This window comes from Nelumbo nucifera, chromosome 8, assembly GCF_055504915.1.
Source record: "Nelumbo nucifera cultivar China Antique chromosome 8, China Antique-T2T, whole genome shotgun sequence".
Classification (NCBI taxonomy): Eukaryota; Viridiplantae; Streptophyta; class Magnoliopsida; order Proteales; family Nelumbonaceae; genus Nelumbo; species Nelumbo nucifera.
The window spans coordinates 29923239-29949406 of NC_142656.1; the positions used below are offsets into that span (position 1 = coordinate 29923239).

A 26168-nucleotide genomic window follows, 5' to 3' on the forward strand; every position below is an offset into this window, starting at 1 on the left:
TGTGTCTTTTTGCTGATTTTGTTAACAACTTAGAGCTCATAGACCTTCCTCTAGTGGGAGGAAGTTTTACTTGGACCTACAATCAGGGTAATGCAACCTTGTCAGGTTTGATAGGTTCCTGGTCTCTGAAAACTGGGATGATCTCTTTTCAGAATTCAAGCAAATAATTCTGCCGAGACCTGTCTCTGACCACACTCCAATCCAGCTGATTTGTGGAAGTAGGAACAGATTCAAAGCTCCATTCAAGTTTGAGAATGCATGGTTTGAAGAGACTAATTTCCTGTCATTCTTGGAATCGTTTTGGTGTGAAGTGCAGATTGAAGGGTCCAACTCCTTTGTTTTAGCTCAAAAGCTGAGGGCAGTTAAAGAAAAGTTGAAAACTTGGAAAATGGATAATAATCTGAATGCAGAAACAGAGAAGAAGGCTTGTCTTGGTCTTATTGCTGAAATTGATAAGAGTAGAGGAAGCTGGTCCAATTTTTGAAGAGCTAAAACTGAAAAGAATTCAAGCAAAGGCCATTTTTGACAAATTGGCAGTCAAAGAAGAATTAAAATGGAGACAGAGAGCAAAATCAGATTGGCTGACAGTGGGAGATAGGATTACTCACTATTTTCTAAGCTAGAAAATGCAAAAAACAGACTGTCCACAATCAACAAACTTATTTGGGATGACAAGGTGGGTGTCTCGGATGCAGAAATCAAGGTAATGGCTACCTCTTTCTGTAAAAACCTTTATAAGGAGAACTGGAAATGCAGACCTTTCCCCATAAGCCTTCCTTTTAAAAGGCCAAGTGAAGATCAAAGGAACTCTCTTGAAAAACCTTTTTCTGAGGAGATTAATATGGAAATCAACAGCTTAGACAATGAGAAATCCCCTGGACCTGATGGTTTCTCCAACTTGTTTTATGTTAAGTGCTGGGATTTTGTGAAGCAAGATATACTAAATGCCTTTCAATCATTCCATTCTAATGCCTCTCTTCAAAAGAGCCTGAATAATGTCTTTATCACTCTCATTCCTAAGATTGAAGGGACTGTACATATTAAAGATTTTAGACCAATTAGCCTTTTAAATATAGTAGAAGATCAAGACTGTAATCAGTCTTGAATCCTAATAGGTTTTAGGTTTACAAAACAGAAGAAAAGTGAGAGAAAGGAGAGAGAATAGAAGAGAAACAGGAGAACACAAGTGGTTGAAAGGAGGGACAGATTCTAACAGATCTGCCGCCGCCACTCTCTTAATATTTATAGGTTATGTTTAATACATAATGGAAAGGACACATCTGCCCTTAGTACTTACATAATAAATAAAGTAAATAAAAGCTGAAATAAATAACAACTGAATTAACAAACTGACTCAAACTGACACTACTATAACTGAAACAAATAACTACACTGCTGTCCTACAAACACAGTGGGGACCACTGCAGTGGGGCCCACATCAGTGTTCTCTACACTCCCCCTCAAGTTGGGAGTAGATATCTATCATTTCCAACTTGGATAGGTCTGTCTCTAACTTCTTCCTTGGTACAACCTTGGTGAGGATATCCGCGAGCTGCATATTAGATGTGATGTATGGAAGACACTTCTTGTGATGTGACCCTTTCTCGCACAAAATGTCGATCAACTTCGATATGTTTAGTTCTGTCATGCTGCATTGGGTTGTGGGCTTTATTAATAGCTGCCTGATTATCGCAATACAACATTAAGGGCTTTTCATAGTCAATACCCAACTCTTCGATGGGTGTATCAGCCGGCTTAACACCCAACTTTCCAGTTTCTGCCAACAGATCTAGAACATATTTTCTCTGAAAGATAAAAATCCCCTGCTTGGATCTAGTAACCTCAATACCCAAAAAGTACCGTAGTGCACCAAGATCTTTCACCTCAAACTCTTGATGAAGGAGCTGTTTGAGGGACTCAATCTCATGACTGTCATTTCCTGTCACCACAATATCATCAACATATATTGCTAGTAGTGTCAGAGAGGACTCCACCCTCTTGATGAATAGTGTATGATCTGACTGGGCCTGTACATAACCAAACTTTCCAAGGGCTAATCTGAACCTATCAAACCAGGCTCTAAGTGACTGCTTCAAACCATACAATGCCTTGTTCAGTCGGCACACCTTCTTACCTGTCTCTGTATCATAGAATCCAGGAGGCAACTGCATGTAAACCTCTTCCTGTAAGTCTCCATTCAGAAAGGCATTTTTAACATCCATCTGAAACAGGGGCCAAGAATGATTTGCTGCAAGGGATAACAGAATTCGGATGGTGGTCATCTTGGCTACTGGGGCAAAGGTCTCCAAGTAGTCTATACCATAAGTCTGAGTGAACCCCTTTGCAACCAGCCGGGCTTTGTACCTTTCAATAGAGCCATCAACATTATGCTTCACAGTGAACACCCATCTGCATCCCACCGGTTTCTTTCCTTTTGGTGGGTCAACCAGTGCCCAAGTATTATTCTTCAACAGGGCATCCATTTCGACTTGCATTGCATCTTTCCATTCTGGAATTGATAAGGCTTCTTGCACTGTTCTTGGAATAGGGACATCGGCAATGGAAGTGAGATAGGACCGGTAAGATGGAGACAGACGATCATAGGATAAGAACTATGAGATGCTGTGAGCTGTAGAAGTGGTGCAATGTCGTTTCCCTTTGCGAATGGCAATAGGGAGATCAAGATCATCCACAGGAGGGGAAGTGGCAACTGTGAGAGGTATCTCAGTAGGCCTGAATCTGGAGCCGCAGAAGGAACTGGAGCTGGCCAGGACTGCCGAAGACTAGGATCAACCTGTCCGATCGCCTGTGATAGACTCTCAACTCCGGCTCCCTCTGACCACCCTCACCACTACAACCTTCATTATCCAGTGGAATAGGTAAAGGAACAGCCCCACTTCTACCAGCCCCACTTCCACTCTCACTGCTCTCCCCCTGAGGAGAAACCCTAGGATAATAGGGTGTCTCCTCAAAGAAGGTGACATCCATGGAGACAAACCGTTTCCCTAAAACCGGATCATAGCAGCAATAACCCTTTTGAGTTTGTGCATAACCAAGGAAAATGCATTTGGAGGCCTTAGGTTCAAACTTGGAATGATGAGGCCCGAGAAGCTGAACGAAACAGGTACAACCAAAGGTTTTAAGGGGAACAATGAACAACTCCTCGTCTGGGTATAGAAGGGAAAAGGGGGTTCTCATATCAAGAACCCGGGAAGGAACTCGATTAATGAGATAAACTACCGTGAGGATAGCATCACCCCAGAAGCGAATAGGTACATTGGAGGTAAACATAATGCTTCTAGCCACCTCCAAGATATGCCTATTCTTTCTTTCAGCAACGCCGTTCTGCTGTGGTGTATAAGGGCAAGTGCTCTGGTGAATAACTCCATGGCTAAGAAGGTAGGAGGTCAATGGTTGAGCAAAGTATTCCTTTGCATTATCAGATCTAAGGACTTTGATTTTGGTCCCAAACTGAGTGAGAATCATCTGATGGAAGTTTTGGGTCAGAGCAGGAACCTCATCCCGAGAACGCATAAGATAGACCCAAGAAAAACGGGTATGGTCATCAACAAACAGTAGAAAATATCTGTACCCATCCATAGAAGAGATATGATATGGCCCCCAAACATCAGTATGCACAATATCAAAAGATGAATTACTCCTTTTATTACTTAAAGAATAAGAGGTTCTACAATGTTTGGCAAGCTCACAACTCTCACACCTCAACTTTGATAACTCAACAGACTCAAATAAAGCAGGAAACAGACTCTTCAAAGACTTAAAAGACAAATGACCTAATCGGTTATGCCAAAGCATAACCGAACTCACAAACTGGGAAACAAAAGACTTCTTATCCACTGACTCCTCTCGACGAGAACTCTCTCGAAGCAGATAGATCCCGTTCGTCTCACGGCCAGTCCCAATCACCTTCCTCGTCTCCAAATCCTGAAAAACACATCGGTCAGGGAAAAAGGTTACTGAACAGTTCATGTGTTTGGTAATACTACTAACTGAAAGCAGGTTAGTATCAAGCTTAGGAACATGCAAGACAAAAGATAAAGAGATAGTATCCGATAGCTTGATGTCCCCCTTGCCTGAAATGGGAACAAGAGAGCCATCAACAATGGATACTCTATCTCGGCCAGAGGACAAGTGATAAGAAGTGAACAAAGATGGCAAGCTAGTCATATGGTCAGATGCACTTGAATCTATTACCCAACAGTGGTCAGTATTACCTGGAGCTGAAGCATGGTAAGCTGAGTCTCGAGTACCTGAATGTGCAAATGCAGATGTGGCAGGAGCTGATGGTGACTGAGATGGCTGAGTTGAACTCCCAACTTCCTTTTCCAACTGTATGAGGGCAGCCCGAACAGCAGCTAAAGTCTCTAGGGATGTGCCTGATGAGGATGCTGAATCAGTGTTCACTGCCATATGAGCATTACCCTTCTTATTTCTTAGTTTTGCTGGGACCAAGTGAGGATGTAGCTTCCAACAAGTATCTTTTGTGTGCTTGGGTTTCTTGCAATGTTCACATACCAGATCCCGTTTATCTTCCTTCTTCCGGTCCCTTTCTGAGTCACCCCCTGGCTTAGGTTTAATAGCTGTCAAGGCTGGGAAAGAGGGCTGAGGCTACATCATGACTTTCCTCCTGGTCTCTTCACTATGCACCAGGGAGTATGCTTGAGAAAGGGTCACAGTATCTCTTGTCAATATCTGTTGTCGCTAGACCTGTTCATGGGCCGGGTGGCCCGACGGGCTTGAATAGGATTTTTGGCCCGCGGGCTTAACCTCGGGCCAAAAAGCCCGGCCCGCATAAAATTTGAGCCGGGCTCGGGCTTTGCCAAAATAGCTCGGCCTGAGCCCGGCCCGGCCCGACCTATAGTTAAACTTAAGTAAACCCGGCCCGACCTATAGTTAAACCTAAGTAAAAACCTTATGTGATGTCTATTTGAATAAATTTTTTGATTTGAGGTCATTGATTCACTTGTACACACATTGTTCATTTAAATAGGGGAAAAAAACATTTAAATTAAAATAGAAAATGTCGGAAAATTTTGAATTTCTTTTATTAGGTCGGGCTTCGGGCTTTTTATTAGGGCCGAGCTCGGGCCCAAGTTGTAGTTCCGTTGGTCGGGCCGGGCTCGGGCTCGGGCCTAACAGTTTGATGTTAATAAAGAGTCAAAGCCCGGCCTGAGCCCGGCCTGGTCCGGCCCATGAACAAGTCTAGTTGTCGCACAATGTCATATTCTGAATTCAAACCAGCCAGAAACTCAAATACCCTATTTGTCTCGACTTGCTTTCTGTGAGTCTGTGCATCTTTGGGACTCTCCCACTCAAGGGTCTCTAGATGGTCAATCTCATGCCACAAGGATTTCAAGGTAGAGAAGTAGACAGAAACTGGCTTCTCTCCTTGTTTAAGGCTGTTCACCTCACACTTCAGTTCATAGGCTCTAGCAACATTAAGGGGTTGGGAATAGGTTTCTTTCACAACATCCCATATCTCTTTGGCTGTCTTTGCCCACAAGTAATTTTGGCTGATATGTGGCTGCATAGAATTACACAGCCATGCCATAACCAAATAGTTCTCTTGAACCCACTTGGTGTATGTTGGGTCCTCCTTGGAAGATTCTTTCACATCTCCCAAGAGGTAACCCAGTTTTCCCCTTCCTCCAATAGCCATCATGGCTGATTGAGTCCACTCCAAATAATTTGACCCATCAAATCTCATAGTTGTAATCTGAAACTTGGTTTCAGATACACTACCATAACTGTGGTTTCCAAAACTACTTTCTCCCTGACCCTTAAACTCCATCTTTGATCAAGATTCAGTGGCTACAAACTGTTAGAGCCACTGTACCAGAAAACAGAGTCAAACAAGCAAGTTTGAAATCTGATCCGAAACCAACACAAATCTGATCTGATCTGATCTGAAACCAACCCAAATCTGATCTGAAATCAATCACCTATCACAGTATATGCAAGAAATCAACTCAAATCTGATCTGAAATCAATTGGCATGCATAGTACCAGGCAGCCTATCAATCTGAGATGCTATTTTCTGAAATCACTACTGTGGGGCCCACTGCTGCGAGAGCAAAATTAGGGTTTCAACTGTAGGTCTGAAGTAAGTGCTCAGCTGCACTCTCCAAGTAGTCCGCACAAGTGGGACTTGTCGTAGGGCAATATGAAACCCTAAAAACTAATCACCTCTGAAGGGGGGGGGGTTCGGCCCAACAGTCAAACCCTAGAAACAAACTTAAACCTAGTTCGGCAAGCCAAACCCTAGAAACAAACTTGAACACAGTTCGGCCCCTCTTTCTAGATAGGTCCAACCTATCTCGACTGATTGCAGTCTCTGAAACTCAATAAAAAAAACTTACTTATGTACTTCGGTTTACTGTCTTCTAGGGTTACCTGAACCCTAACCTTCGTTGCTTCTTCCTGATTACTAACACTCTGCAAGCCGCGGCAAGTCTTCAACTGCTGCGAACCTCTCCTGGTAATCTCCAAGATTCAGCCACCGAAAACTTCTTCAAAGCTTCCAGCCCTAGCTAGTCCTCATGTGGTCGGCTGGACTAGACACACATGAGAAGCCCTAGATAGGCTCTGATACCAAGTAGAAGATCAAGACTGTAATCAGTCTTGAATCCTAATAGGTTTTAGGTTTACTAAACAAAAGAAAAGTGAGAGAAAGGAGAGAGAATAGAAGAGAAATAGGAGAACACAAGTGGTTGAAAGGAGGGACAGATTCTAACAGATCTGCCGCCGCCACTCTCTTAATATTTATAGGTTATGTTTAGTACATAATGGAAAGGACACATCTGCCCTTAGTACTTACATAATAAATAAAGTAAATAAAAGCTGAAATAAATAACAACTGAATTAACAAACTGACTCAAACTGACACTACTATAACTGAAACAAATAACTACACTGCTGTCCTACGAACACAGTGGGGACCACTGCAGTGGGGCCCACATCAGTGTTCTCTACAATTATCTTCTACAAGATTTTTCCCAAGGTCTTAGTTGAAAGGATGAAAGGGGTTTTGGATAGTGTGATTTCGAAAAATCAAAGTGCTTTTGTGCCGGGTAGGCAAATGATTGATTCGTTACTTATTGCAAATGAATTGTTGGATTCAAGGAAAAGAGAGGGGATTCCAGGCCTGGTTTATAAACCGGATATTGAAAAATCCTATGATCATGTTAATTGGAATTGTTTAGACCGAGTTTTGGAAAAGATGAATTTTGGGCAAAAGTGGAGAAATTGGATGAAAGTTTGTGTTTCCTCCCCCAAATTTTCTATTTTGATCAATGGTCAATCTACAGGCTTCTTTGAGAGCTCTAGAGGGTTAAGGTAGGGAGACCCCCTTTCTCCCCTTCTCTTTATTTGTATTGCAGAGATTCTTACTCTCTTTAGTCAGAAGGCTGCAGACTCCGAGTTGTGGGAGGGGTTTGTAATTTCCCCAAGGGGTGAAAAAGTGACATCCTTCAGTTTGCAGATGATACCTTATGCTTTATTGATGCTTCTCTTGTACAACTAGAAAATCTGCCTGGGATCCTCAGTTGATTTGAAGTAGTCACAGGTTTGAAAGTCAACCATAATAAAAGTTAAATCATCCCAGTGGGTGAAATCCCTAACCTCGAAGAGTGTGCTAATGTTTTGGCTAGTTGGGTGGATCAGCTTCTGGTGAGGTACCTAGGCCTTCCATTGGGGGCTAAATGTTCCTCTTCTGCCATATGGGATGCAATAATTGATAGATTGGAAAAGAAATTGTCCTCATAGAAGGCTAAGTATCTCTCCTTTGGTGGTAGAGTGACTCTTCTAAAAAGTACCCTCTCCAACCTTCCCACCTACTTTCTTTCTCTCTCCCCTATCCCAAATAAAGTGGTTAGGAAAATAGAGACTCTCCAAAAAAACTTTTTGTGGAGAGGTTGGGAGGAAGAAAGGAAAATCCACCTTGTGAATTGGAACAAAGTCTGCCTTCCTAAGGAACAAGGGGGTCTAGGTTTAAGAAGAATCAAGGTGACAAATTCAGCACTGCTTTGCAAATGGATCTGGAGATTTGCCACTGAAAGGAGAGCTTGGTGGAGAAGCCTAATTGCATCTAAATTTGGGGTTGAATGGGGTAACTGGAGAACTAAAACCCCCCATTTAATTGGGGTTATTCTTTATGGAAAAGTATCATGATGGTTTTTCCCTTGTTTGATGGGAGAATCAGCCTCAAAGTCAGAAAAGGGGATAGAATCAAATTTTGGAAAGATCATTGGTGTCTGAATCATTCCTTGGCTGATGAATTCCCTCTTATCTTCCAATGTGCCTCCAACCAAAATGCCTCGGTGGCTGAAACTTACACAGTTTTGGGCAATGAAGTGATTTGGGCTACCCAGTTTAGAAGAGGTCTTTTTGACTGGGAAATTCAAGAAGCTTTGAAATTGTTGGAGACTCTACAGGCTCAAATCTCTGACCACAATCAGGATGATCATTGGAGTTGGATCTGGTCCAAAGAAGGTGTTTTCTCAGTTAAATCAATGGCTAGTAGACTCTGTAGTAGAGTAGCAGTGCAGGATTTCCCTACTAAACAGATTTGGAACTCAGTCTGCCCTTCTAAAGTTAACTGTCTAGTCTGGACAATGGCATTAGACAAATGTTTGTCCAGAACCAATTTGGAGAGAAGGGGATTGTAGATCCTAGATAAGTCTTGTGTACTTTGTGGTGATCATCTGGAATCAACCGATCATATATGCATTCATTGCCCGTTTGCTGTTGAGGTGTGGTATCATTTCTGAAGGCGGTGGGGATTTGTTGGGTCATGCTTAAATCCGTTAAGGAATTACTATGTTGTTGGAAGATCAGTAAATTGAAGAAAAGAGGGAAATTGGTTTGGATCATTATCCCGGCAGCTGTGATTTGGGTCATTTGGTCTGAGAGAAACAACAGAATTTTTAATCAAAGAGTGAGAGGACCTGAGGCTATAGTTCAGCTGGCTGTTTGTAAACTGCTCTCTTGGATTTCAGTCACCCCAGAATTCAGACACACAAATGTAACTCATTTATTGAGAAATCAGTCGATTTGGTGCTTGTAATAGGGGTCCCTCAGGCCTGACTGTTTGTTGGCAGGTTCTGTTTTGTACTATTATGAGTTTGTTCTAATAACTTTATCTTACCTTTTCAAAAAAATTTGTTTCCAAATTTTTCTACAATTTTTTTTTTCTGTTTCTGTGTATAAAAATAATTCTTATTTATTACACTCATTTTTGTTTAATATGTTGAATATATAACATTAGAGATGCACCCAACTATTTTCTACAAAAAAAAATTGTATTTGTTTGTATTTTACCTTATTAAATTTTTATTATTTAATTATGACATCAAGGGTTAACATATTTGACTCAAAAGTTTGAACTGTTGGCCCACCACCAAATAGGAAAACAATTCTGGTTTGGGTTGGTTTTAAATTTTTGTATTTTTATTTCCATCATCAATAAACACAATTCTTCTTTATCACATTTATTTTTCCTTGCTATGTTTAATATAAAATATTAGTGATTTGCCCAAATGTTTTGTACAAAGTTTATATTTTTTTTGTTTTTTTATTTTTAAATTTTTAGTATTTAATTAAGATATTAAGGGTTGACCAAGGATAAAATAATCGCAATGTATTGGGGCATATTGATGAACCCCCCGATAAGAGAAGGTATGACGTCATTCTACAAGGCATTAATAAGAGAAGGTATGGAATCAGACTAGGTAAAGGGAGTGTCGGGTAACCCAGTACTCCAAGGGTAGAAGCCTTTGCTTGTGTTGAAGGATTTCTTTTAATCCAAATAATATTTAAATAATTTATGACCCAATTAAGTGGGTTGGCTAGTGTGCTAGCTAAATCATCAAAACTAAAAAAAGGTGGTAGTTGCATAACTACCCTACTCCCTACTTAAGCTCCTTAATGGTCCGTTTGGTTGCTGAGAAATAGCGAGATGAGAAGGGATGGGATGAGAAAGGATGAGATGAGAAAGGAAAATTTTATTTTCTCATTTTTGGTCAGTGTTTGTTTTCTAAGACCCACTATCCTACAGAATCTGCTTCCAATGTTTGGTTGATGAGAAAATTTTGCAGGATGTTTGATTTTAGCCCACTTGGACATATATATTCATTCTCCAACTCCGCAACACAACCCTATTTATGGGTGACATGGCATAGTACTATTTGAACCTTGAAAATATAGCATACTTGTAGTATTTAGTTACCAAAAGTATCTCTCTCTCTCTCTCTCTCCCTCTTATAAACTATCTTAACCCAAACCATCCAATGTGTTGTTTCATTTTTCAAGGCTTGAAATTGAATAGCTTCAATGATAGTAGTGCATTGAATTTGTAGGCAGTTAGAAATCAATGACCTAGGAGAAGGTAAGGTCTCACTAAACTGCACCATGGGTAGATAAGCAGGAAAATACTGATTCCAGTATGAGAGCTGGCAGCTATCCTATGCTGAAAAGTGTCAAGTTTTTGGTTTGTAACCACTCCACCACACTCAACACCCTGGATATAGGAATCAGCATAGGTAGTGGCCCTGATTTGCCTGAAATAGATATCAGGGTATGTGATACCTCAGCCTAGAAATCCCCTTGGTTTGCCTGAGATGACCTGAAACAAAGCAAGAATAAAATCAACACAAATAAATTCAGATCAACATAACAAAATGCCGAAATCTATCAAAAAATACAACACTAACACAAAGATACAGTAAAAAATGGAAGCCAAAATCGAAATAACAAAATGCTGGAAGCTGGAAACCAGAAAAATGGTAGCAAAAAACGGCAGATGCCATACCAGAACAAGTTGGTAGACACTGGAACGTTTTGGTACAAGGAAAACACCAGATCTGGACGAGGCAAATGCTGGAAGCTAGATCTGGAGCTCTGCCGTTCAAATGAACACCTTGAACGGCAGTTCAGGTGTTTTCTGGCAATGGAGGTTCATCTGGATGAACAGGGACAGAGGTAGAAGACAGTGAGATTCGAATGGGAACTCACTCAATGAAAGGAGATAAAAATGGTATAAAAGTGAACAGAAATCGCGAGAGGACTGCAAATCTGAGATTATCTTTGAAAGAAGTCGCTGGAGATGGTGCCAGCGAGAAGACTGTTGGACAGCGTGAGAGGAAGGCGATGCTTGGAGTTATCGCTCTCGACAAAGTTTTCTTACTAACTTTCCCTTCTCAGTGGGGTCGCACCATTTTGGTGTGACCCCACATAAAGAATTTTGAGAACCCTCATCTCATACCTTTCTCGTCCCATCCTAGTGTTTTCCTCAAAACAAACGCATGAAAACTAGAATATACCCTAAGATTCTTCCCATCCCATCCACTTCTCAGCTGCCAAACAGACTGTAAGGGAAAGCTAGAGGCTCCTATTCGGAGAAAATTGTGTTTCAGAGCATACCGCTCTTAGAGATTCTTAAGAAAAGCCAAGATAATGAAAGAAGAAGAGAGTTCTCAAGGGAAGACGGGGAAGGAAAAGAAATCTCACTATATATGTCTTCTGCTATGTATCCTTCTTCCTCTCTCTTTTATTTTTACTTTTAAGAAAGGAAATAGAGGGAAATAAACCACTACAACTAGGTGCTTTTACTTAGTTGGTTATGGTCCCTCTATCAAGACAAGTTAGGGATTAAACCATCTACAGTCAAATTCCCATGGGCTGATTATGGTTCCCTTCGAATGAAAATGAAGAACAGAGGGATAAAAACCATCTACAATCAAATATTCAATTTGATTGACTATGGTTCCCTTCTTGTATGCAAAATCCAGAGGATTAAGGCTCTCTACAGTCAGAATTTTATCTGATTGACTATTCTTTGTATCAAAAAGAAAAGAGAGAAATGCATTGTTGTGGAGTTTCTCAATTGTATTTTTTTCTCATTCTTATACACTTGATGTAAAAGAAATGCAAATGAAAAGTTCTTTCCAAGAAGTACTATATTATTCTTTTTCTTTTGTTTTATGCATTCATTTCTCTAAGTCAGAACCAAAAGGTGTTCTCTACTTTCTTGTGGAGATGTGATTAAGGGGAACAATCCATATGATTCCCTGAATGTGCCTTACCCGAAATAATAAAAACTCAACCACTTGATTGAGTGAATTATGTTGCATGAGAATTTATTAAAATTTTCATACTAACATAATTTTGGCATGCTTGGTGAGACCCATTTTCCTTTTCATTTCTGACTTGGATTATAGAACAGAAAAAGAAGAAAAAAAATAGTAACCTAAAAAATATAAATCTTATATCAGTATTATCTACTTACAGGAAGAAATATCTTAGACATGACACCCAAAGTTGCTGCCTACTACCATGAAGGTATGAACTGACCGCCATGGAGAGGGGAAAGATAGGAAGCTCTAACAAACCTTCCTACAAGGCAACATTTACTGTGGATGTGAATCCTCTTGCTTCTGCTACTATATCTTCTGTCACCAAGTTTGAGAAAAAGATCAAGAAAGAGAAAAGAGGAAGGTTACTAAGTCCTCTCCTGTGAGGAAAAGTTTGTGTTCAAGCCATGTTCAACTCTACCCGGAAGGCAGGTTTCAAGCCACCCAAGGCAAATTCCTCCAAAATGGTTGCCTCGTCAATCTTGAATATCACAAAATCAATGGTGGCTTCCCCATGGCACTCCACTAAAGCAAGGTTAAGGTTACTTAGCCTACCCAAATCACGATAAGAACCATTATAGTGAATCTTACCGATTCCTCGTACAACACCAATCATGATGGTGACCATTTTTGAGGAAGAATATATTCTCCAAGCCTTTAATGAGGCTACAAAAGAGAAGGCAGCAAATGTTCCTTCATCTACAACACAATTGAAGCCCAAAGTAATTGAACTCGGAAGTTTAAGTGGAAAAGGTTCTTCCTCTTGCGGGAAGAAAGTTATTTTTAATCAGAAGCCTTTTGCTATAATTGAAGGATCTTCAAAACAATCTCCAATTTCCATTCGTAAGCCTAGGTCCAAGAGACCTCCAAAGGCTAAAAAGCTACAAAGTAGTGCTCTTGATGCAAAAAGATTGAAGAAAGCAAAACTAGACATGTAAGCTAAAAAATGGGCTTTTATTTCCGCATACATGTTTGCCAGACAAGCAAGTTTCTACTTTGAACTGAGGGCATATACTATGCCTAATGAAGAAATTAAGCTTTATGAAGGCCTTTTCACAAGAGCAAGAGCTCGATTTTTGCGAAGTTTTGAAGACATTTCAAGTTCAAGTTTGAAATGCCATGAAAGCCCCATTTGTCTTGTCTTCAACACCATCTGGTTATCTTTGGAACGCCATGGCCTCAATTGGCAAAACTTTGGAACACCATGAAAGCCCCTTTTGTCTTCAACAACATCTAGAAGAGGCAATACCTAGAGAGAGAGAGAGAGGGAGGGATAGCATTAGTTACCCAGGTAACTGATACCCTCCTAGAAGGTGGGTAATGCTCCCTGCCTCCCCCTGAACCTGCATCCAAACTTACTTGTGCAAGTTTTACTTGGGAAACACTTGCCCGGGTAAACTCACATACTCGGGTTAGTGAAAACAAACGGGGCCTGAGAGTTTACATTTTCAATAGTGTTTAGCATTTTGCATTTTTAATATTGTTAATATTAGTCACCCAAACATCCTTCCACTAGAGCACACATCATATCTTACAAAGTTTAAAAGTTGAGGAAGAATTCATGGATGGCTTTCCAAGGGGAAACCAAAGTTGCCTGATTAGGCACCCTAGCATTCAAGAATGCTTGCCACCATCTTGTGCCTTAACTTTCTCTTTCATTAGGTCATGGCCGTTTCCATAACCATTTCCCTAGGAGAGCTACGTTCTTCTTCCCCACATTACCTATACCAAGTCCACTTTCATCCTTGTTTCCACACACTATTTCACATTTGATTAGGTGATCCTTCTTTTCTTTTCCCTATTTCCACAAAAAATTCTCTCTTGATTTTTTAGTTTCTTTGCCTTGTTTTGGGGAATCTTGAAGTGAAATAAGTAGTACACCAACAAATTTGCAAGAGTGGACTTTATTAATGTTATTGTGCCACCCAAAGGGATACAGTTTCTTTTCCCTGTTGCTAATGTTTATTTGAAACATCTCCATAACTGGATTCCAAAAAGTACTTTCCCAAGGATTTGCTCCTAAAGGGAGACCTAGTTCAAGGGCCAAGAAGTGGCAGTACACCCTAAGGAGACAGCTATGGAATCTAATTCACCATCTGATGTATTGATGGCCACTGAACATCTTTTTCCAAGATTTATTTTCAGATTTGGCATAGCTGAATCTGCTTGAACAACTTCACCCTCATTATTAAATTCCTTACCATTTGAGCATCCTCACCTTCAAATTGTCACCAACAAACTAAAGATGGGTAACAAGAATGCTATCCCTACCAATTCTCCACCCACTAGTCACCTCCTCCCTGTCTGCTCTAGAGATCAGTCTACTAAAAAATCAGCTACCAAAACAAAAAGAAAAGGAGAAAGAAGATCACCTTGCCTTAATCCTCTACAAGTTGAGAAGTAGTCTTTGACCCTTTCATTGGCCAATATTGAATAATGACAAGTTTGAATACACCCAACCATCCATCTACACCATTTGTCTCCAAAGCCATACTTTTTAATCACACCTCTAATAGAAAAGACCAACCCACCAAATTGTAGGCCTGATCAATTACTGTGAAATTTCATTTGATTAGAAAAATAATATAGTACAATGAGTAAAACCAAATCGTAGGCCTTTTCAATATTTAATTTGTTCAGAAATATTTTTTTCCCTTGATCTTCTCAACTCTGCCACACATTCATTGGCCATGAGAATTTTATCAGTGATCTATCTATCTTGAATAATGCTTCTTGGAAATGATTGATAATGGAGGGGAGCATAGCTTAAATCCTTAGGGAGAGGACCTTAGATATAATTTTATAAATACTTGTTGCCAAGCTAATAGGTCTATAAACTCTCTTGGGTGGATTGCTTCAACCTTCTTTGGAATTAGAGCTAAAATGATTGTATTGACCTCAAAAAGATCATCTTTGAGTATCTCCCAATAATCTTGATAGAAAGCATGTGCAACACATAAAATTTTGAAGTTTAATTCCCAAGATGAGATCTCAGTTCATCCTAACATCCATCTCTTGAAAATCTTTGGAAATTCTATTAAAATTGAAGCCCAATCAATACACACATCGCATACTGTTGGGAATCAAGGCCCAGACCCAACCTAGAGTCCCAGGCTTCCAGTCACTCACATTTACCTAAGGAAGAACCCAGGTAAACCGTATCAGCACCTAACTGCAACAGGCAACACGTCAGCTGGTCCCTCTGCATGAGTTCGTTAGAGCTGGCAGAGTTTGTTCGGATATTTTGTAACCCAAAAAACCATTATAAATATGGGTTGGCCGAATGAAAGGATATGAAATTGAATCCATACTTTCTCTCACTCTCTCTCTTCGTTTTTGCGTAAGAGGAAGGGTCTCCCTCGAAGAGACTCCTGAGGTGAGCAGTATCTTATCAATTGGTATCAGAGAGTGGTTGGCCAACCTCAGCGATCGAAGATGACCAACATACGATCAGTGACTCTGAACGAGAGGGTGGACAAGATCAATGTCGATCTCCACCAGATGGTCACGGGGCTTAAGGAGATCAAAGAAGCTATGTCGGTGATTGCATCTTAGAAGGAGAAAGCTACCCCCGCCACAGGCCGAGATAGTGACAACAAAGAATCTAGTTGGGGCACCAACCGGAGGGGAAACTATGTACTGGGAAGAATCACGAAACTGGACTTTCCGACGTTCTATGGAGGAGATCCGATTCCCTAGATCTTCAAGGCTGAGAAGTACTTTGAATATCATGACGTATAGGGACTCTAGCGTGTGACTATCACTTCTTTGCATCTGGAAGGGAAGGCGATTCTGTGGTTCTAGTGGTTCAGGCGCTCCCGTCCCCAAATTTCATGGCAAGAGTTCATGGAGGCGTTGTGCATACGATTTTGTCCTATTGGGTACGATGACTACGATGAGATGCTTTCTAGGGTAAAACAGACAGGAACAGTATGGGACTACCAAGTCGAGTTTGAACGGTTTGCCACCAGAGTATATGGGTGGCCGGAAAAGGCGTTGGTCGGTTGCTTTGTCAAAGGGTTGAGAGACGATATCAATGTAGAGGTGAAGGCCCTTCAGCCCACTTCTCTGTCTGCAGCTGCAGGATTTGTAGGAGGAGCAGCTCGACCGACTAAGTGACGACCCGCCCGTCTGGGCCCCTATTAAAAACTCCATCACGTTGGGGAGACCACTCAGCCCACCCAAGGACCCACACTGCCAACTAAGAGATCAGTCGCCTTCAAACGCCTCTCTTGGGCTGAAATGCAGGCCCAACATGAGAAGGGCCTGCGTTACAATTGTGATGAAAAATTTGGGCCTGGTCACTGATGCAAAACCCAGAGGATGTTCTTGCTACAATGGGAGGAGACTGGAGGAGAAGATGACGAGGAACTAGCTGAGGAGAGGGAGCCAGACAATACCCAATATGACAACCCCGAGATCTCTCTGCAAGCTTTGACGGGGTTGGCATCCCCCAAATCTATGAGGGTTGAAGGGAAGCTCAGAGGTCGTCGGGTATCCATTCTCATAGACAGCGGGAGCACATTGAATTTTGTCACACAAGTATTGGCTCGCCAACTAGGTATGACAGTTCTCTACACCTCTCCATTTGCTGATAGGGTGGCGGATGGTAACCATATTGAATGTGAAAGTATTTGTAAAAACGGAAAGCTGGTAATCCAAGACCACACTTTCATAGTGGACCTACATCAATTGGATTTCAGCAGGGCAGATGTAGTGTTGGGTGTACAATGGCTAAGCCAATTGGGCCCGGTCCTTTGTGATTGGGGACACATGACCATGGACTTCTATTGCGATGGTCTCCGCTGCCATCAGGTCAAGAGATACCCGACCCACTAGTGGAAGGTCTACAGTCCATGATTAAGGGGGGTTTTGGGAAGGAACACTTGCTGCTGATGCATATGGGCCCAATGCCTATTGGGCCTTTACTAAGGCTAGATAATGAAGTCCAACCATCTGAGAAGGACCAAGATGATATACAAAGGGTGATAGGCCAATTCCTAGATGTCTTTAGAGACCTAGACCAGCTTCCCCCAACTCGGTTCTAGGACCATTGCATCCTCCTAACTCCAGGGGCAGCCCCTACAAACGTGTGGCCCTACAGATACCCACACTTCCAAAAGACTGAGATTGAGAGGCTTGTGAAGGAGCTCCTGCACAAGGGATGGATACAGCCTAGTACAAGTTTGTTCTCGTCCCTAGTACTCCTTGTTAAAAAGAAAGATGAGTCTTGGCGTTTTTGTGTAGATTACCAGGCACTAAATAATATCATAGTCAAGGATAAGTTCTCGATCCCGGTTGTGGACGAGCTATTAGATGAGCTGGGGAAAGCCAAGTATTTCTCCAAAATGGACCTCCGATCCGGCTATCACGAAGTCCGGGCCCACCCTGAAGATGTGTACAAAACGGCCTTCAGAACCCATGATGGACACTATGAGTTCCTAGTTATGCCGTTTGGGCTGTCCAACACCCCTTCCACCTTCCAGGCCATTATGAATGATGTCTTCAAACCCTATCTCCGATGTTTTATTTTGTTCTTCTTTGACGACATTCTGGTATACAACAAGGATTGGGATTCACACCTCCAACACTTGGAACAAACATTGAGCTTGCTGAAACAACACCAATTGTTTGCCAAACTTTCGAAGTGTGTTTTTGGACAGACTGAAGTCCATTATTTGGGCCATGTGGTTGCAGCTGGATGGGTCATGGTTGACCCAGAGAAAATAATTTGTATACCAGACAGGCCCATGCCCAAGACAGTCAAAGCCCTGCACGGATTTTTGGGTCTTATTGGCTACTATCGGAGGTTCATATGCAATTATGGGTTGCTAGCAGCCCCACTAACTGGGCTTCTCAAAAAAGACTGCTTCGTTTGGACGGAGCAGGTCCAGCAGGCTTTTGATTCCCTTAAGCAGGCCATGACTAGCCCACCAGTCCTAACCTTACCGAATTTCGAGGAGACCTTCGTGGTTGAATGTGATGCATCCGGTATAGGGCTTGGAGCGGTGCTCATGCAAAACGGGAGGCCCATATCTTACTTCAGCAAGGTCCTCTCCACTAGAGCCTAGAACCAGTCCACATACACAAAGGAGCTTATGGCAATAGTGCTGGTGGTCCATAAATGGCGACCATACTTGTTGGGTCAAAGGTTCATAATCCGAACTGATCAGAGAAGCTTAAAGTTTGTACTGGAACAAAAAGCCCTCACCCCAAATCAGCAAAAGTGGGTAATGAAGTTAATGGGCTTTGATTTTTTTATCGAATACAATCCTAGAGCCACCAACCGGGCTGCGGATGCATTGTCACGGAAGGCTGAGTTGTCCTTGTTAGTAAACTCTCAGCCCCATTACCCCCTATTTGAAGCTTTGCAAGAGGAGGCCGGAAGCGACCCCAGCCTTGAAAAGGTGCGGCAAAGCTATTTGCAAGACCCCACCTCTACACCGGGGTACACCATGAAGGGACCAGACTTGTTTTCTAATGGGAGATTTGTTCTCTCTCCTACTTCCGCGCATCAGAAAACCTTGCTAGAACTCTATCATGATTCGGTGTTGGGAGGGCATCCAGGTATTTTTCGGACTTATAAGAGGCTCTCATCACATTTTTATTGGCCCAACATGAAAAAGGCAGTGGAGCAGCACATAACACAGTGTACAGTATGCCAGCAACAAAAGTACTCGGCCCAATCCCCTCCTGGGCTCCTGCAACCCCTTCCCATCCCATCACAAATATGGGAAGATATACCCCTGGACTTCATCACTAGCCTTCCACCCTCTAGGGGCAAGATGGTGATTATGGTGGTGGTCAACAGGCTCTCCAAGTATGGGCACTTCATCGCCCTGTCACATCCCTACACCACTGCTTCAGTAGCTGAAACTTTCATCAAAGAAGTGGCAAGACTCCATGGTACCCCCAAATCGATCATTTCGGATCGGAATCCGGCCTTCCTCAGCCAGTTCTGGAAGGAATATTTCCGTTTACAGGAGGCAGTTCCAGGCCCAAACATTGGAAACTTACCTACGTTGTTTTGTGGGTTCCAGGCCCAAACATTGGACGAAGTGGCTCCCTGAGTACTGGTACAACACTACATTCCAGGCGGCAGCGGGAATGACACCATTCAAATCAGTATATCAAAGAGAACCACCACCTATCCTTCCGTATGAACTGGGTTCAACCGCAGTAGCAGAAGTCGAGGTCCAGTTGTTGGCACGAGACGAAGTGCTCAGCCTCCTGAAGGAGAACTTACACAAGGTCCAACAACTCATGAAGAAGCAGTATGACAAAAAGCAAAGGGCTGTTGGCTTTCAGGTTGGGGACTACATCTACCTCAAGCTGCAACCCTATCGACAGTCCTCAGTAGCAAAAAGGGCCTGTTATACTACTTTGGGCTGTTCAAGATAATTGAAAAGATGGGCAATGTTGCTGATGTGGGCGCCGGCAGCAGCAGCAGTAATTTAGTGCAGCAACAGCAGTAATTTAGTGTTCTCAGCAGCAGCAATTTAGTGTTCTCATCCTATCTTATCTATTCAGTATTCTTAGCTTATCTGCTTTTAGTAGCAGGGATAAGTAGGAGTCTTATCTATTCAGTTATCTTATCTTATCAGTTCAGTAGGATAGATTAAGGGAGTCTTGTCTTATCTAATTACAGTTCTTATCTTATCTTATCTTATCAGTTCAGTAGGATAGATTAAGGAAGTCTTATCTTATCTTATCAGTTTAATAGGATAGAGTAGTAGATTAGCAAGGAGTCTTCCTAAAAGTAGGATTCTACCTCTTGTAATCTTCTATTTAAGGAGCTGATATTATTCAATAAACATATCGAAAATTTCAGTCAAGAAAGAGAGCAAGGAGAGTTAGGTGATCTCTTGGACAAATCACCATTAGGGCGCCAAGATAGGTTCCTCAAGAAAAGGGAGGAACAAGGGAAAACAGGAGGTTTTCCCCGTGGACCAACCCGTGACGAGATCCTATTCCGTGGGCCCATAACAGTTGCCTACCACCTGGACCTGCCCAAGACAGTTCGTCTCCACCCAGTTTTTCACATTTCATTGCTTAAGAAGTCCGTGGGAGATCCAACCAAGGTTAGTGACAACCTCCCAACAATTACTGAAGATGGAATCATTACCCTCAAACCTGCCTAGATATTGGATTACCATTGGGTCCACCGCGGGAAGAACATAGTGCAAGAAGCACAGGGCTCCCCTACCATGACTCCACGTGGGAACCATATTGGCAGCTGAAAAATCAATTTCCAGACTTGGACCTTGAGGACAAGGCCCATCTTGAGGGAGGGGGAACTGTTGGGAATCAAGCCCCAGACCCAACCCAGAGGCCCAAGCCTCCAGTCGCTCACTTACCTAAGGAAGAACCTAGGCAAACCGTATCAGCACCTAACTGCAACAGGCAACGCGTCAGCTGGTCTCTCTGCATGAGTTCGTTAGAGCTGACAAAGTCTGTTAGGATATTTTGTAACCCAAAAAACCATTATAAATATGGGTTGGCCGAATGAAAGGATATGCAATTGAATCCATACTTTCTCTCTCTCTCTCTCTCTTCATTTCTGCGCAGGAGGAAGGGTCTCCCTCGAAGAGATTCCTGAGGTGAGCAGTATCTCATCACATACAAAAGTGAAAATGCTTGGGAGAGGCCAAGATACATCATCAAATGCTATTTTGTTTCCTTTTTTATTTAGGTAAAGCCCCCACAATATAGTGAATGCAAGCATATTCTACAATTTCTGGGATCTAGTCCTAAACGGGATCAAATTCAGCCCTAATCCCAACTATTGGGGTTTGTCTACATGAATCCTGTTCTGTCATTATTTTCCCTCAAGAGTCGTGTTTTCTGTCAAAATGTATGTCTTTAGATCATTTTGTACAACTTTAGCACATGCTTTCTTTGGTCTTCCTCTTGATCTTTTAGAGCCTTTTACTTGCTCCAAGTCACTCTTCATTGGTGCTGTTATTGGTTTTCTATGAACATGACCAAACCATCTTAGTTGACTTCCCACTAAATGGGGCTAGTCCCAAGTCCTTTATAATGAAAACGTTTTTAATTATGTCTTTCTACTCTTGCCATTTATTTATCACAGCATCCTTATTTCATCTATACTCATTGTTCCGATATTTATCTTTTAGAAAAGTACAAAAAGGAAAAAGAGAGGAATATAAGAAGGGAAGAAAGAAAATAAAGAGAACTTATTTCCAGTCAGTTTTGTACCAGCTAATCTCACATAACTACTGAAAATAGAACTTGTTTGAAATTACTGACTACTACAATGTTTAAAATCATAGAAAGGGAAACGAAACATACATTTTCACTAGATTTTTTTTTTTGATAGAAACACTGAGGAGCTACACAAGCCGGGGGGTAGCTCTTCCCCAAGAGTTAGATAAACAAATTTTCACTAGACTTCTATATATTTTAAAACAATGATTCTAGAATGGTTCATTTCTTTTTTACAGATCATGTTTAGCAGTATCCTGCATAAGAAGCTGCCTGCAGAAGCCGGCATCAATGTGGTGTGTGTCTCACCTGGAATTGTCCACACAAATGTTGTAAGTCTCCTAGAAACATTTGAATATATTTATTTTACAATCTAAGTGCATAACTGCTTATTATGTTATGTGATGGTGGTCTTTCTTTCCTGCATGATGCACATACCTAGAAGATCATGCCTTGAGCACTCAACAAACCATTTCTGTATGAATAAACCATGTCTTTGATATTAGCTGGTTCCTGGCCCTTTTGATATTGGACACAATTGAATTAATATCTTTTCCAATAAATGTCACAGTTTTTAATTTACTTATCATCATCGAAAACAAGATCAAAAGAGTTAAAGATGGTATAAACATGCACTCTTGTTCCATTATTTTATTTGGAACTACACAACTCCCCAGGTCAACATCCTCAAGCTAGAGCCTTTGCTGCCAAAGTGAACATCCCACTCAACTGGATCCTGGAACAGCTAATTCTTTGTGAAAGTGTTTTTTGTTATTAACCACCAAGAAAAGAAAGAAATAGAAAAGAAAATGCAAATAATGTACTGCATTACAGGCCAATTAATCCATGAGTCATCCCTTGTGCAATGAATTCCTCCCCGCTCCTATGGTTAGAATATCTACTAGAGTATTAACTTATCTTGGGGCCCATTAGAACATGTTATTCATTCTGGCATAAAGGATCCAACCTCTCTGATCAAGTGAATAAAAACCATGAACCTTCTTAATAACTGACCACCCAAGTCACTCTCTACCTGGACTCACTCTAGTCCAAAAGATGATCCCACTCTCAAAGACTCAAATCCTGCAATAATACATGATCTCCCGTATTGCTTTTGGAATACCAATATTCACTTTTCCAAGTTATGGTTTTCACAAGTACTATGCCAATGTGAAAATGGCTCTTTCTATTGTATTGTTCTAAATGCACACTGATTTTCTATTTTATCTCAGTTTGGGAAGAGTGCAAATACAAATATGTACAGTGCAAAACCTTGCATATTGTATTTTTAAACCTTGTATTTGCACTATACATATTCGTATTTGTACTCTTCCCAAACTGAGCCTTAGCAACAAAGAATTAATTCCTCAATGCAATGAATGATGTATCTTGTTTTCATTCAAGGTTTCCTTTACAGTAGTAGATGGATGCCTAGCAGATCTTATCAGAACTGAAGTTACTCGCAAAGGCACACTGCAAAAAATATTCTTTCTGTTTGTGTTTCTCCACATGTCTGTTAAAATAAAGTCTTAAAATTCCAAAAGGTTCCAAGCAATTGTCTTACGTCTTCTAATTGGAAGAAATGACATTTGTGATACAGTCTAATAGAAAAAAACCTTCTTAATGGGATTGTGCTCAAACATGCAGAAGAAATTATTTTGAATAACTACTTATATATACCCTGAGGTTTGAGGAAACTACTTATATACGTTGTAGTTTCAAAACCTACATATATATACCTTGCTGACTTTTCAGATGTTAACTCTTAACAGATAAAACTTTAAGGACATAAGTGTCTTTAACTGTTCAATAAATTTTCAGAACATGCTCTTCTCTCTTCTTTGTTCCTTCCTCTCTTCCCATTGTGAAAATACCTTGGTGGCAGCTCCTCTGTCAATCAAGCAGCAAGTTCGGGACCAACTTCTGTCCATATTTGTCTTTGTTTCTCGCTCTTTTGCTTTCAGGTGACAACTATCCTGCTTGCTCCACTGCTTTTCTCCTGCACTACTCTTGGTTTAGTTTATTATCACCATTAACACAGATATCCACTGTTGATTCGACTCACCAGAATGAGAAAATCTGCAGCAACAGAATAAATTTTGTATCCTGGATAGTGATTCACTCTTTGATTTTCTTTGATCCTACAGATACTACCTGTGTCTCTGTTTCTGTCTTGTCTCTCTCTCTTCCGCTGCTTAGGTCAGTGAACTGAGAGAACTCGCTCCGAAAGGATTTAAGTCTCCTGCTCTGCCTGAAATGATGTGCCCCTTTCGTTTTTATAAAATCCTCTCTTAGCTAGGTGTGCCCATTGTAAAAATTAATCAAAAGTGATTGCTCCCCCCATTTCTTGTTCTAGCTCCTCGTTTATCTCTCCAACAAAGGGGAAGGAAACATAGGGTCCAAGCAAAGAAGAAGAAGAAATGGAGGGAGGGAGGGAGGGAAGGGCAGCAAGAAGAACACAGCCTGCGCTACTATGGTTTGTTTCTTTGGGAGAGGAGAGAAGAGGGGTAAAAATGGGATTATAGAAAAATTTAATGGGCATCGAAAACAACCCTACAGTTTTTTTTTTTTTTTTTTTTTTATTTCTTTTGAAGGGCTACACAATGGGGGGTAGCCCATCCCGCAACCCGTACCCCCCCCCCCCAACCCAGGGTACAGGCGGGATTCGATCCCAAGTCTCCGCTATGACCAGCAGGAGACCTTACCAACCAGCTGGTTGGCACCTTGCAAGGTGGGGTCATCTTACAAGGTATATGCAAGTAGGTTTTGACGCTGCAGGGTATATATAAGTAGTTTCTTCAAACCTCAGGGAATATACAAGTAATTAACCCAAATTATTATTGCTGCATTGATCAAATAAAAGAATTAATATTGCAGTGAAAATGTTAGTAATAAACCTAATTAATTGTAACTTACAAGCATTTTAATTATCTAGATTACAATCTGACTTGCTACTTTCATAAATTCAAGCACAACTGCTTTGATCATTTACAATTTCATTCTACAAGTTCAAGTATAAATTCATTACATGGAAGCATTTAAAATATTTTGGCTGTTATTAAAAATGCAGGCAAGGGATCTTCCTAAAATTGTTCAGGGAGCTTACCATCTGATACCATATTTCATCTTTAGCGCTCGAGAAGGTAAGTCCTAATTTATCATCATGAATATATGTAAGATGTGAACTCCCTGCATTAGCTGTACAAGTTGTATCATACAGAACATTTGGTTAAAAATAATTTAGGTAGGTTGATTTTTCTTATTTTTTTTAGTAGAATGGTAGGTTGAAATTCAGGTTGTCTAACCCAGTGATCCCTACTTGGGTAGAAGGTAGGGTGGCTACTGGGGCGAGGAAGAGTTGGGAGAGAAGCAGAGGTAGAGAGATGAGGTGGGGAGGTGGAACAGTCAGGTCCAGAGCAACACTTACATTAAGTAAGAAGAAATAAAGAGCTATTACCGAAAGGTTGTCATTGGCTGTCCAGGTTCTGAGAGGGATAGATTGGACAGACCTATTTGTTGGAAGTTCTATTCACAAAGTGGTTGCTCTCAGACTCGAACATTTTTTCTCATGCGTGCAGTGTTTTAAAAGAGCAATGGACTTTTTGTGCCCTAGGTGCAAGGCTAGGTGCACAATTTTTAAAAATTTCAATGAAAAAAAAATGTTGAGAACTTTTTAAAAAAATACAAAAAGTTCAAAAAAGAACAAAAAATATTAAAAATAGTTTAATTAGAAAATGATTACTCTAAATTCTAAACTAAATGTTGAAAACCTATTAGATCAAAATAAAATACCTAAGCATAACATATAAAACATATTAAAAGTGAAAATGTAAAAATAAAATGAAACATAAGTACATAACATATAAAACACATCCAAGCATTCAACAAGTCAAGCCACCTTGTACCAAATAGTTGTCAAGGCGACACCCATGGTTTAAAGTATCAATACACTCGATATGCATGAACAGGCATATCGGGTGTTTTGTACATGCATATTGGGTGTTTCGCTACTTTATAACTTTCTTAATTTAAGTTTTTTTTTTTTTTTACTTTTTTCAAATTGCATCAGGGTATTGGTTTTAAGCATGCCTACCCCCTGAAAATAGTCAAGGTCTGAAACACCCCTTATTTGGGGTTTTGGACAGCTCCCGATACAATATGATACGTCTGATATGGGGCGTATAGTATCGAAATTTTGAACCTTGGCAACACTTAGGCAACACCTTGGCTTTTAATTCATACGTAAAAGATTGGCTTTTAATTTCAATTATAGTTCTTTATTATTTAAAAAATGTCTTGTGTTAATAAAGATGAATGAACAACATTAGTAAAAGGGGGGAACAAGACATTTTTTAAAAGATAAAGTACTATAATTAAAATTAAAAACCAATCTTTTATGTATGAATTAAGAATTCAAAACCCTAGCATGGACATGATAGTGCATAATAAAAGTATTCGGTTGGGCCTAGCAGGTAGTCGGGCCTAACACAACCTAACCGTGTAGAGGAAGAAGACAAGGTGCAATATCTTTTTACTTTGTAGACAACAATAGATAAACCAAGGCCAACATAAGAATAGATGGTTCAACAATAGGATCATCAAGGACACCTGAGTTTGATGTGTTTGATTGTAATGGTTGTTTAGTCTTTGGGGTCACCTTGCATCCAAAATATAGAAATGTAATAGGAAACAAAGAGGACTCCTCTCTTCATTGTAACTTGCCCTTTGAAAAAAGGTGAAAAAGACTTGAAGAAACATACAATCTCAAGAAATGTAATATTTTGGGCATATGCG

At 40.8% G+C, this 26168-nt stretch overlaps 1 protein-coding gene across 1 annotated transcript in view; it reads left to right on the forward strand.

The window, feature by feature from the left end:
- Nucleotides 1-26168, forward strand: part of LOC104586689 (dehydrogenase/reductase SDR family member FEY-like) — an 81949-nt gene that overhangs the window by 43031 nt on the left and 12750 nt on the right. The window contains exons 6-7 of the mRNA XM_010243995.3: nucleotides 21614-21706; nucleotides 24445-24517. Coding sequence (XP_010242297.1) covers nucleotides 21614-21706; nucleotides 24445-24517 — 166 coding nt within the window. The remainder of the gene's footprint in view (nucleotides 1-21613; nucleotides 21707-24444; nucleotides 24518-26168) is intronic.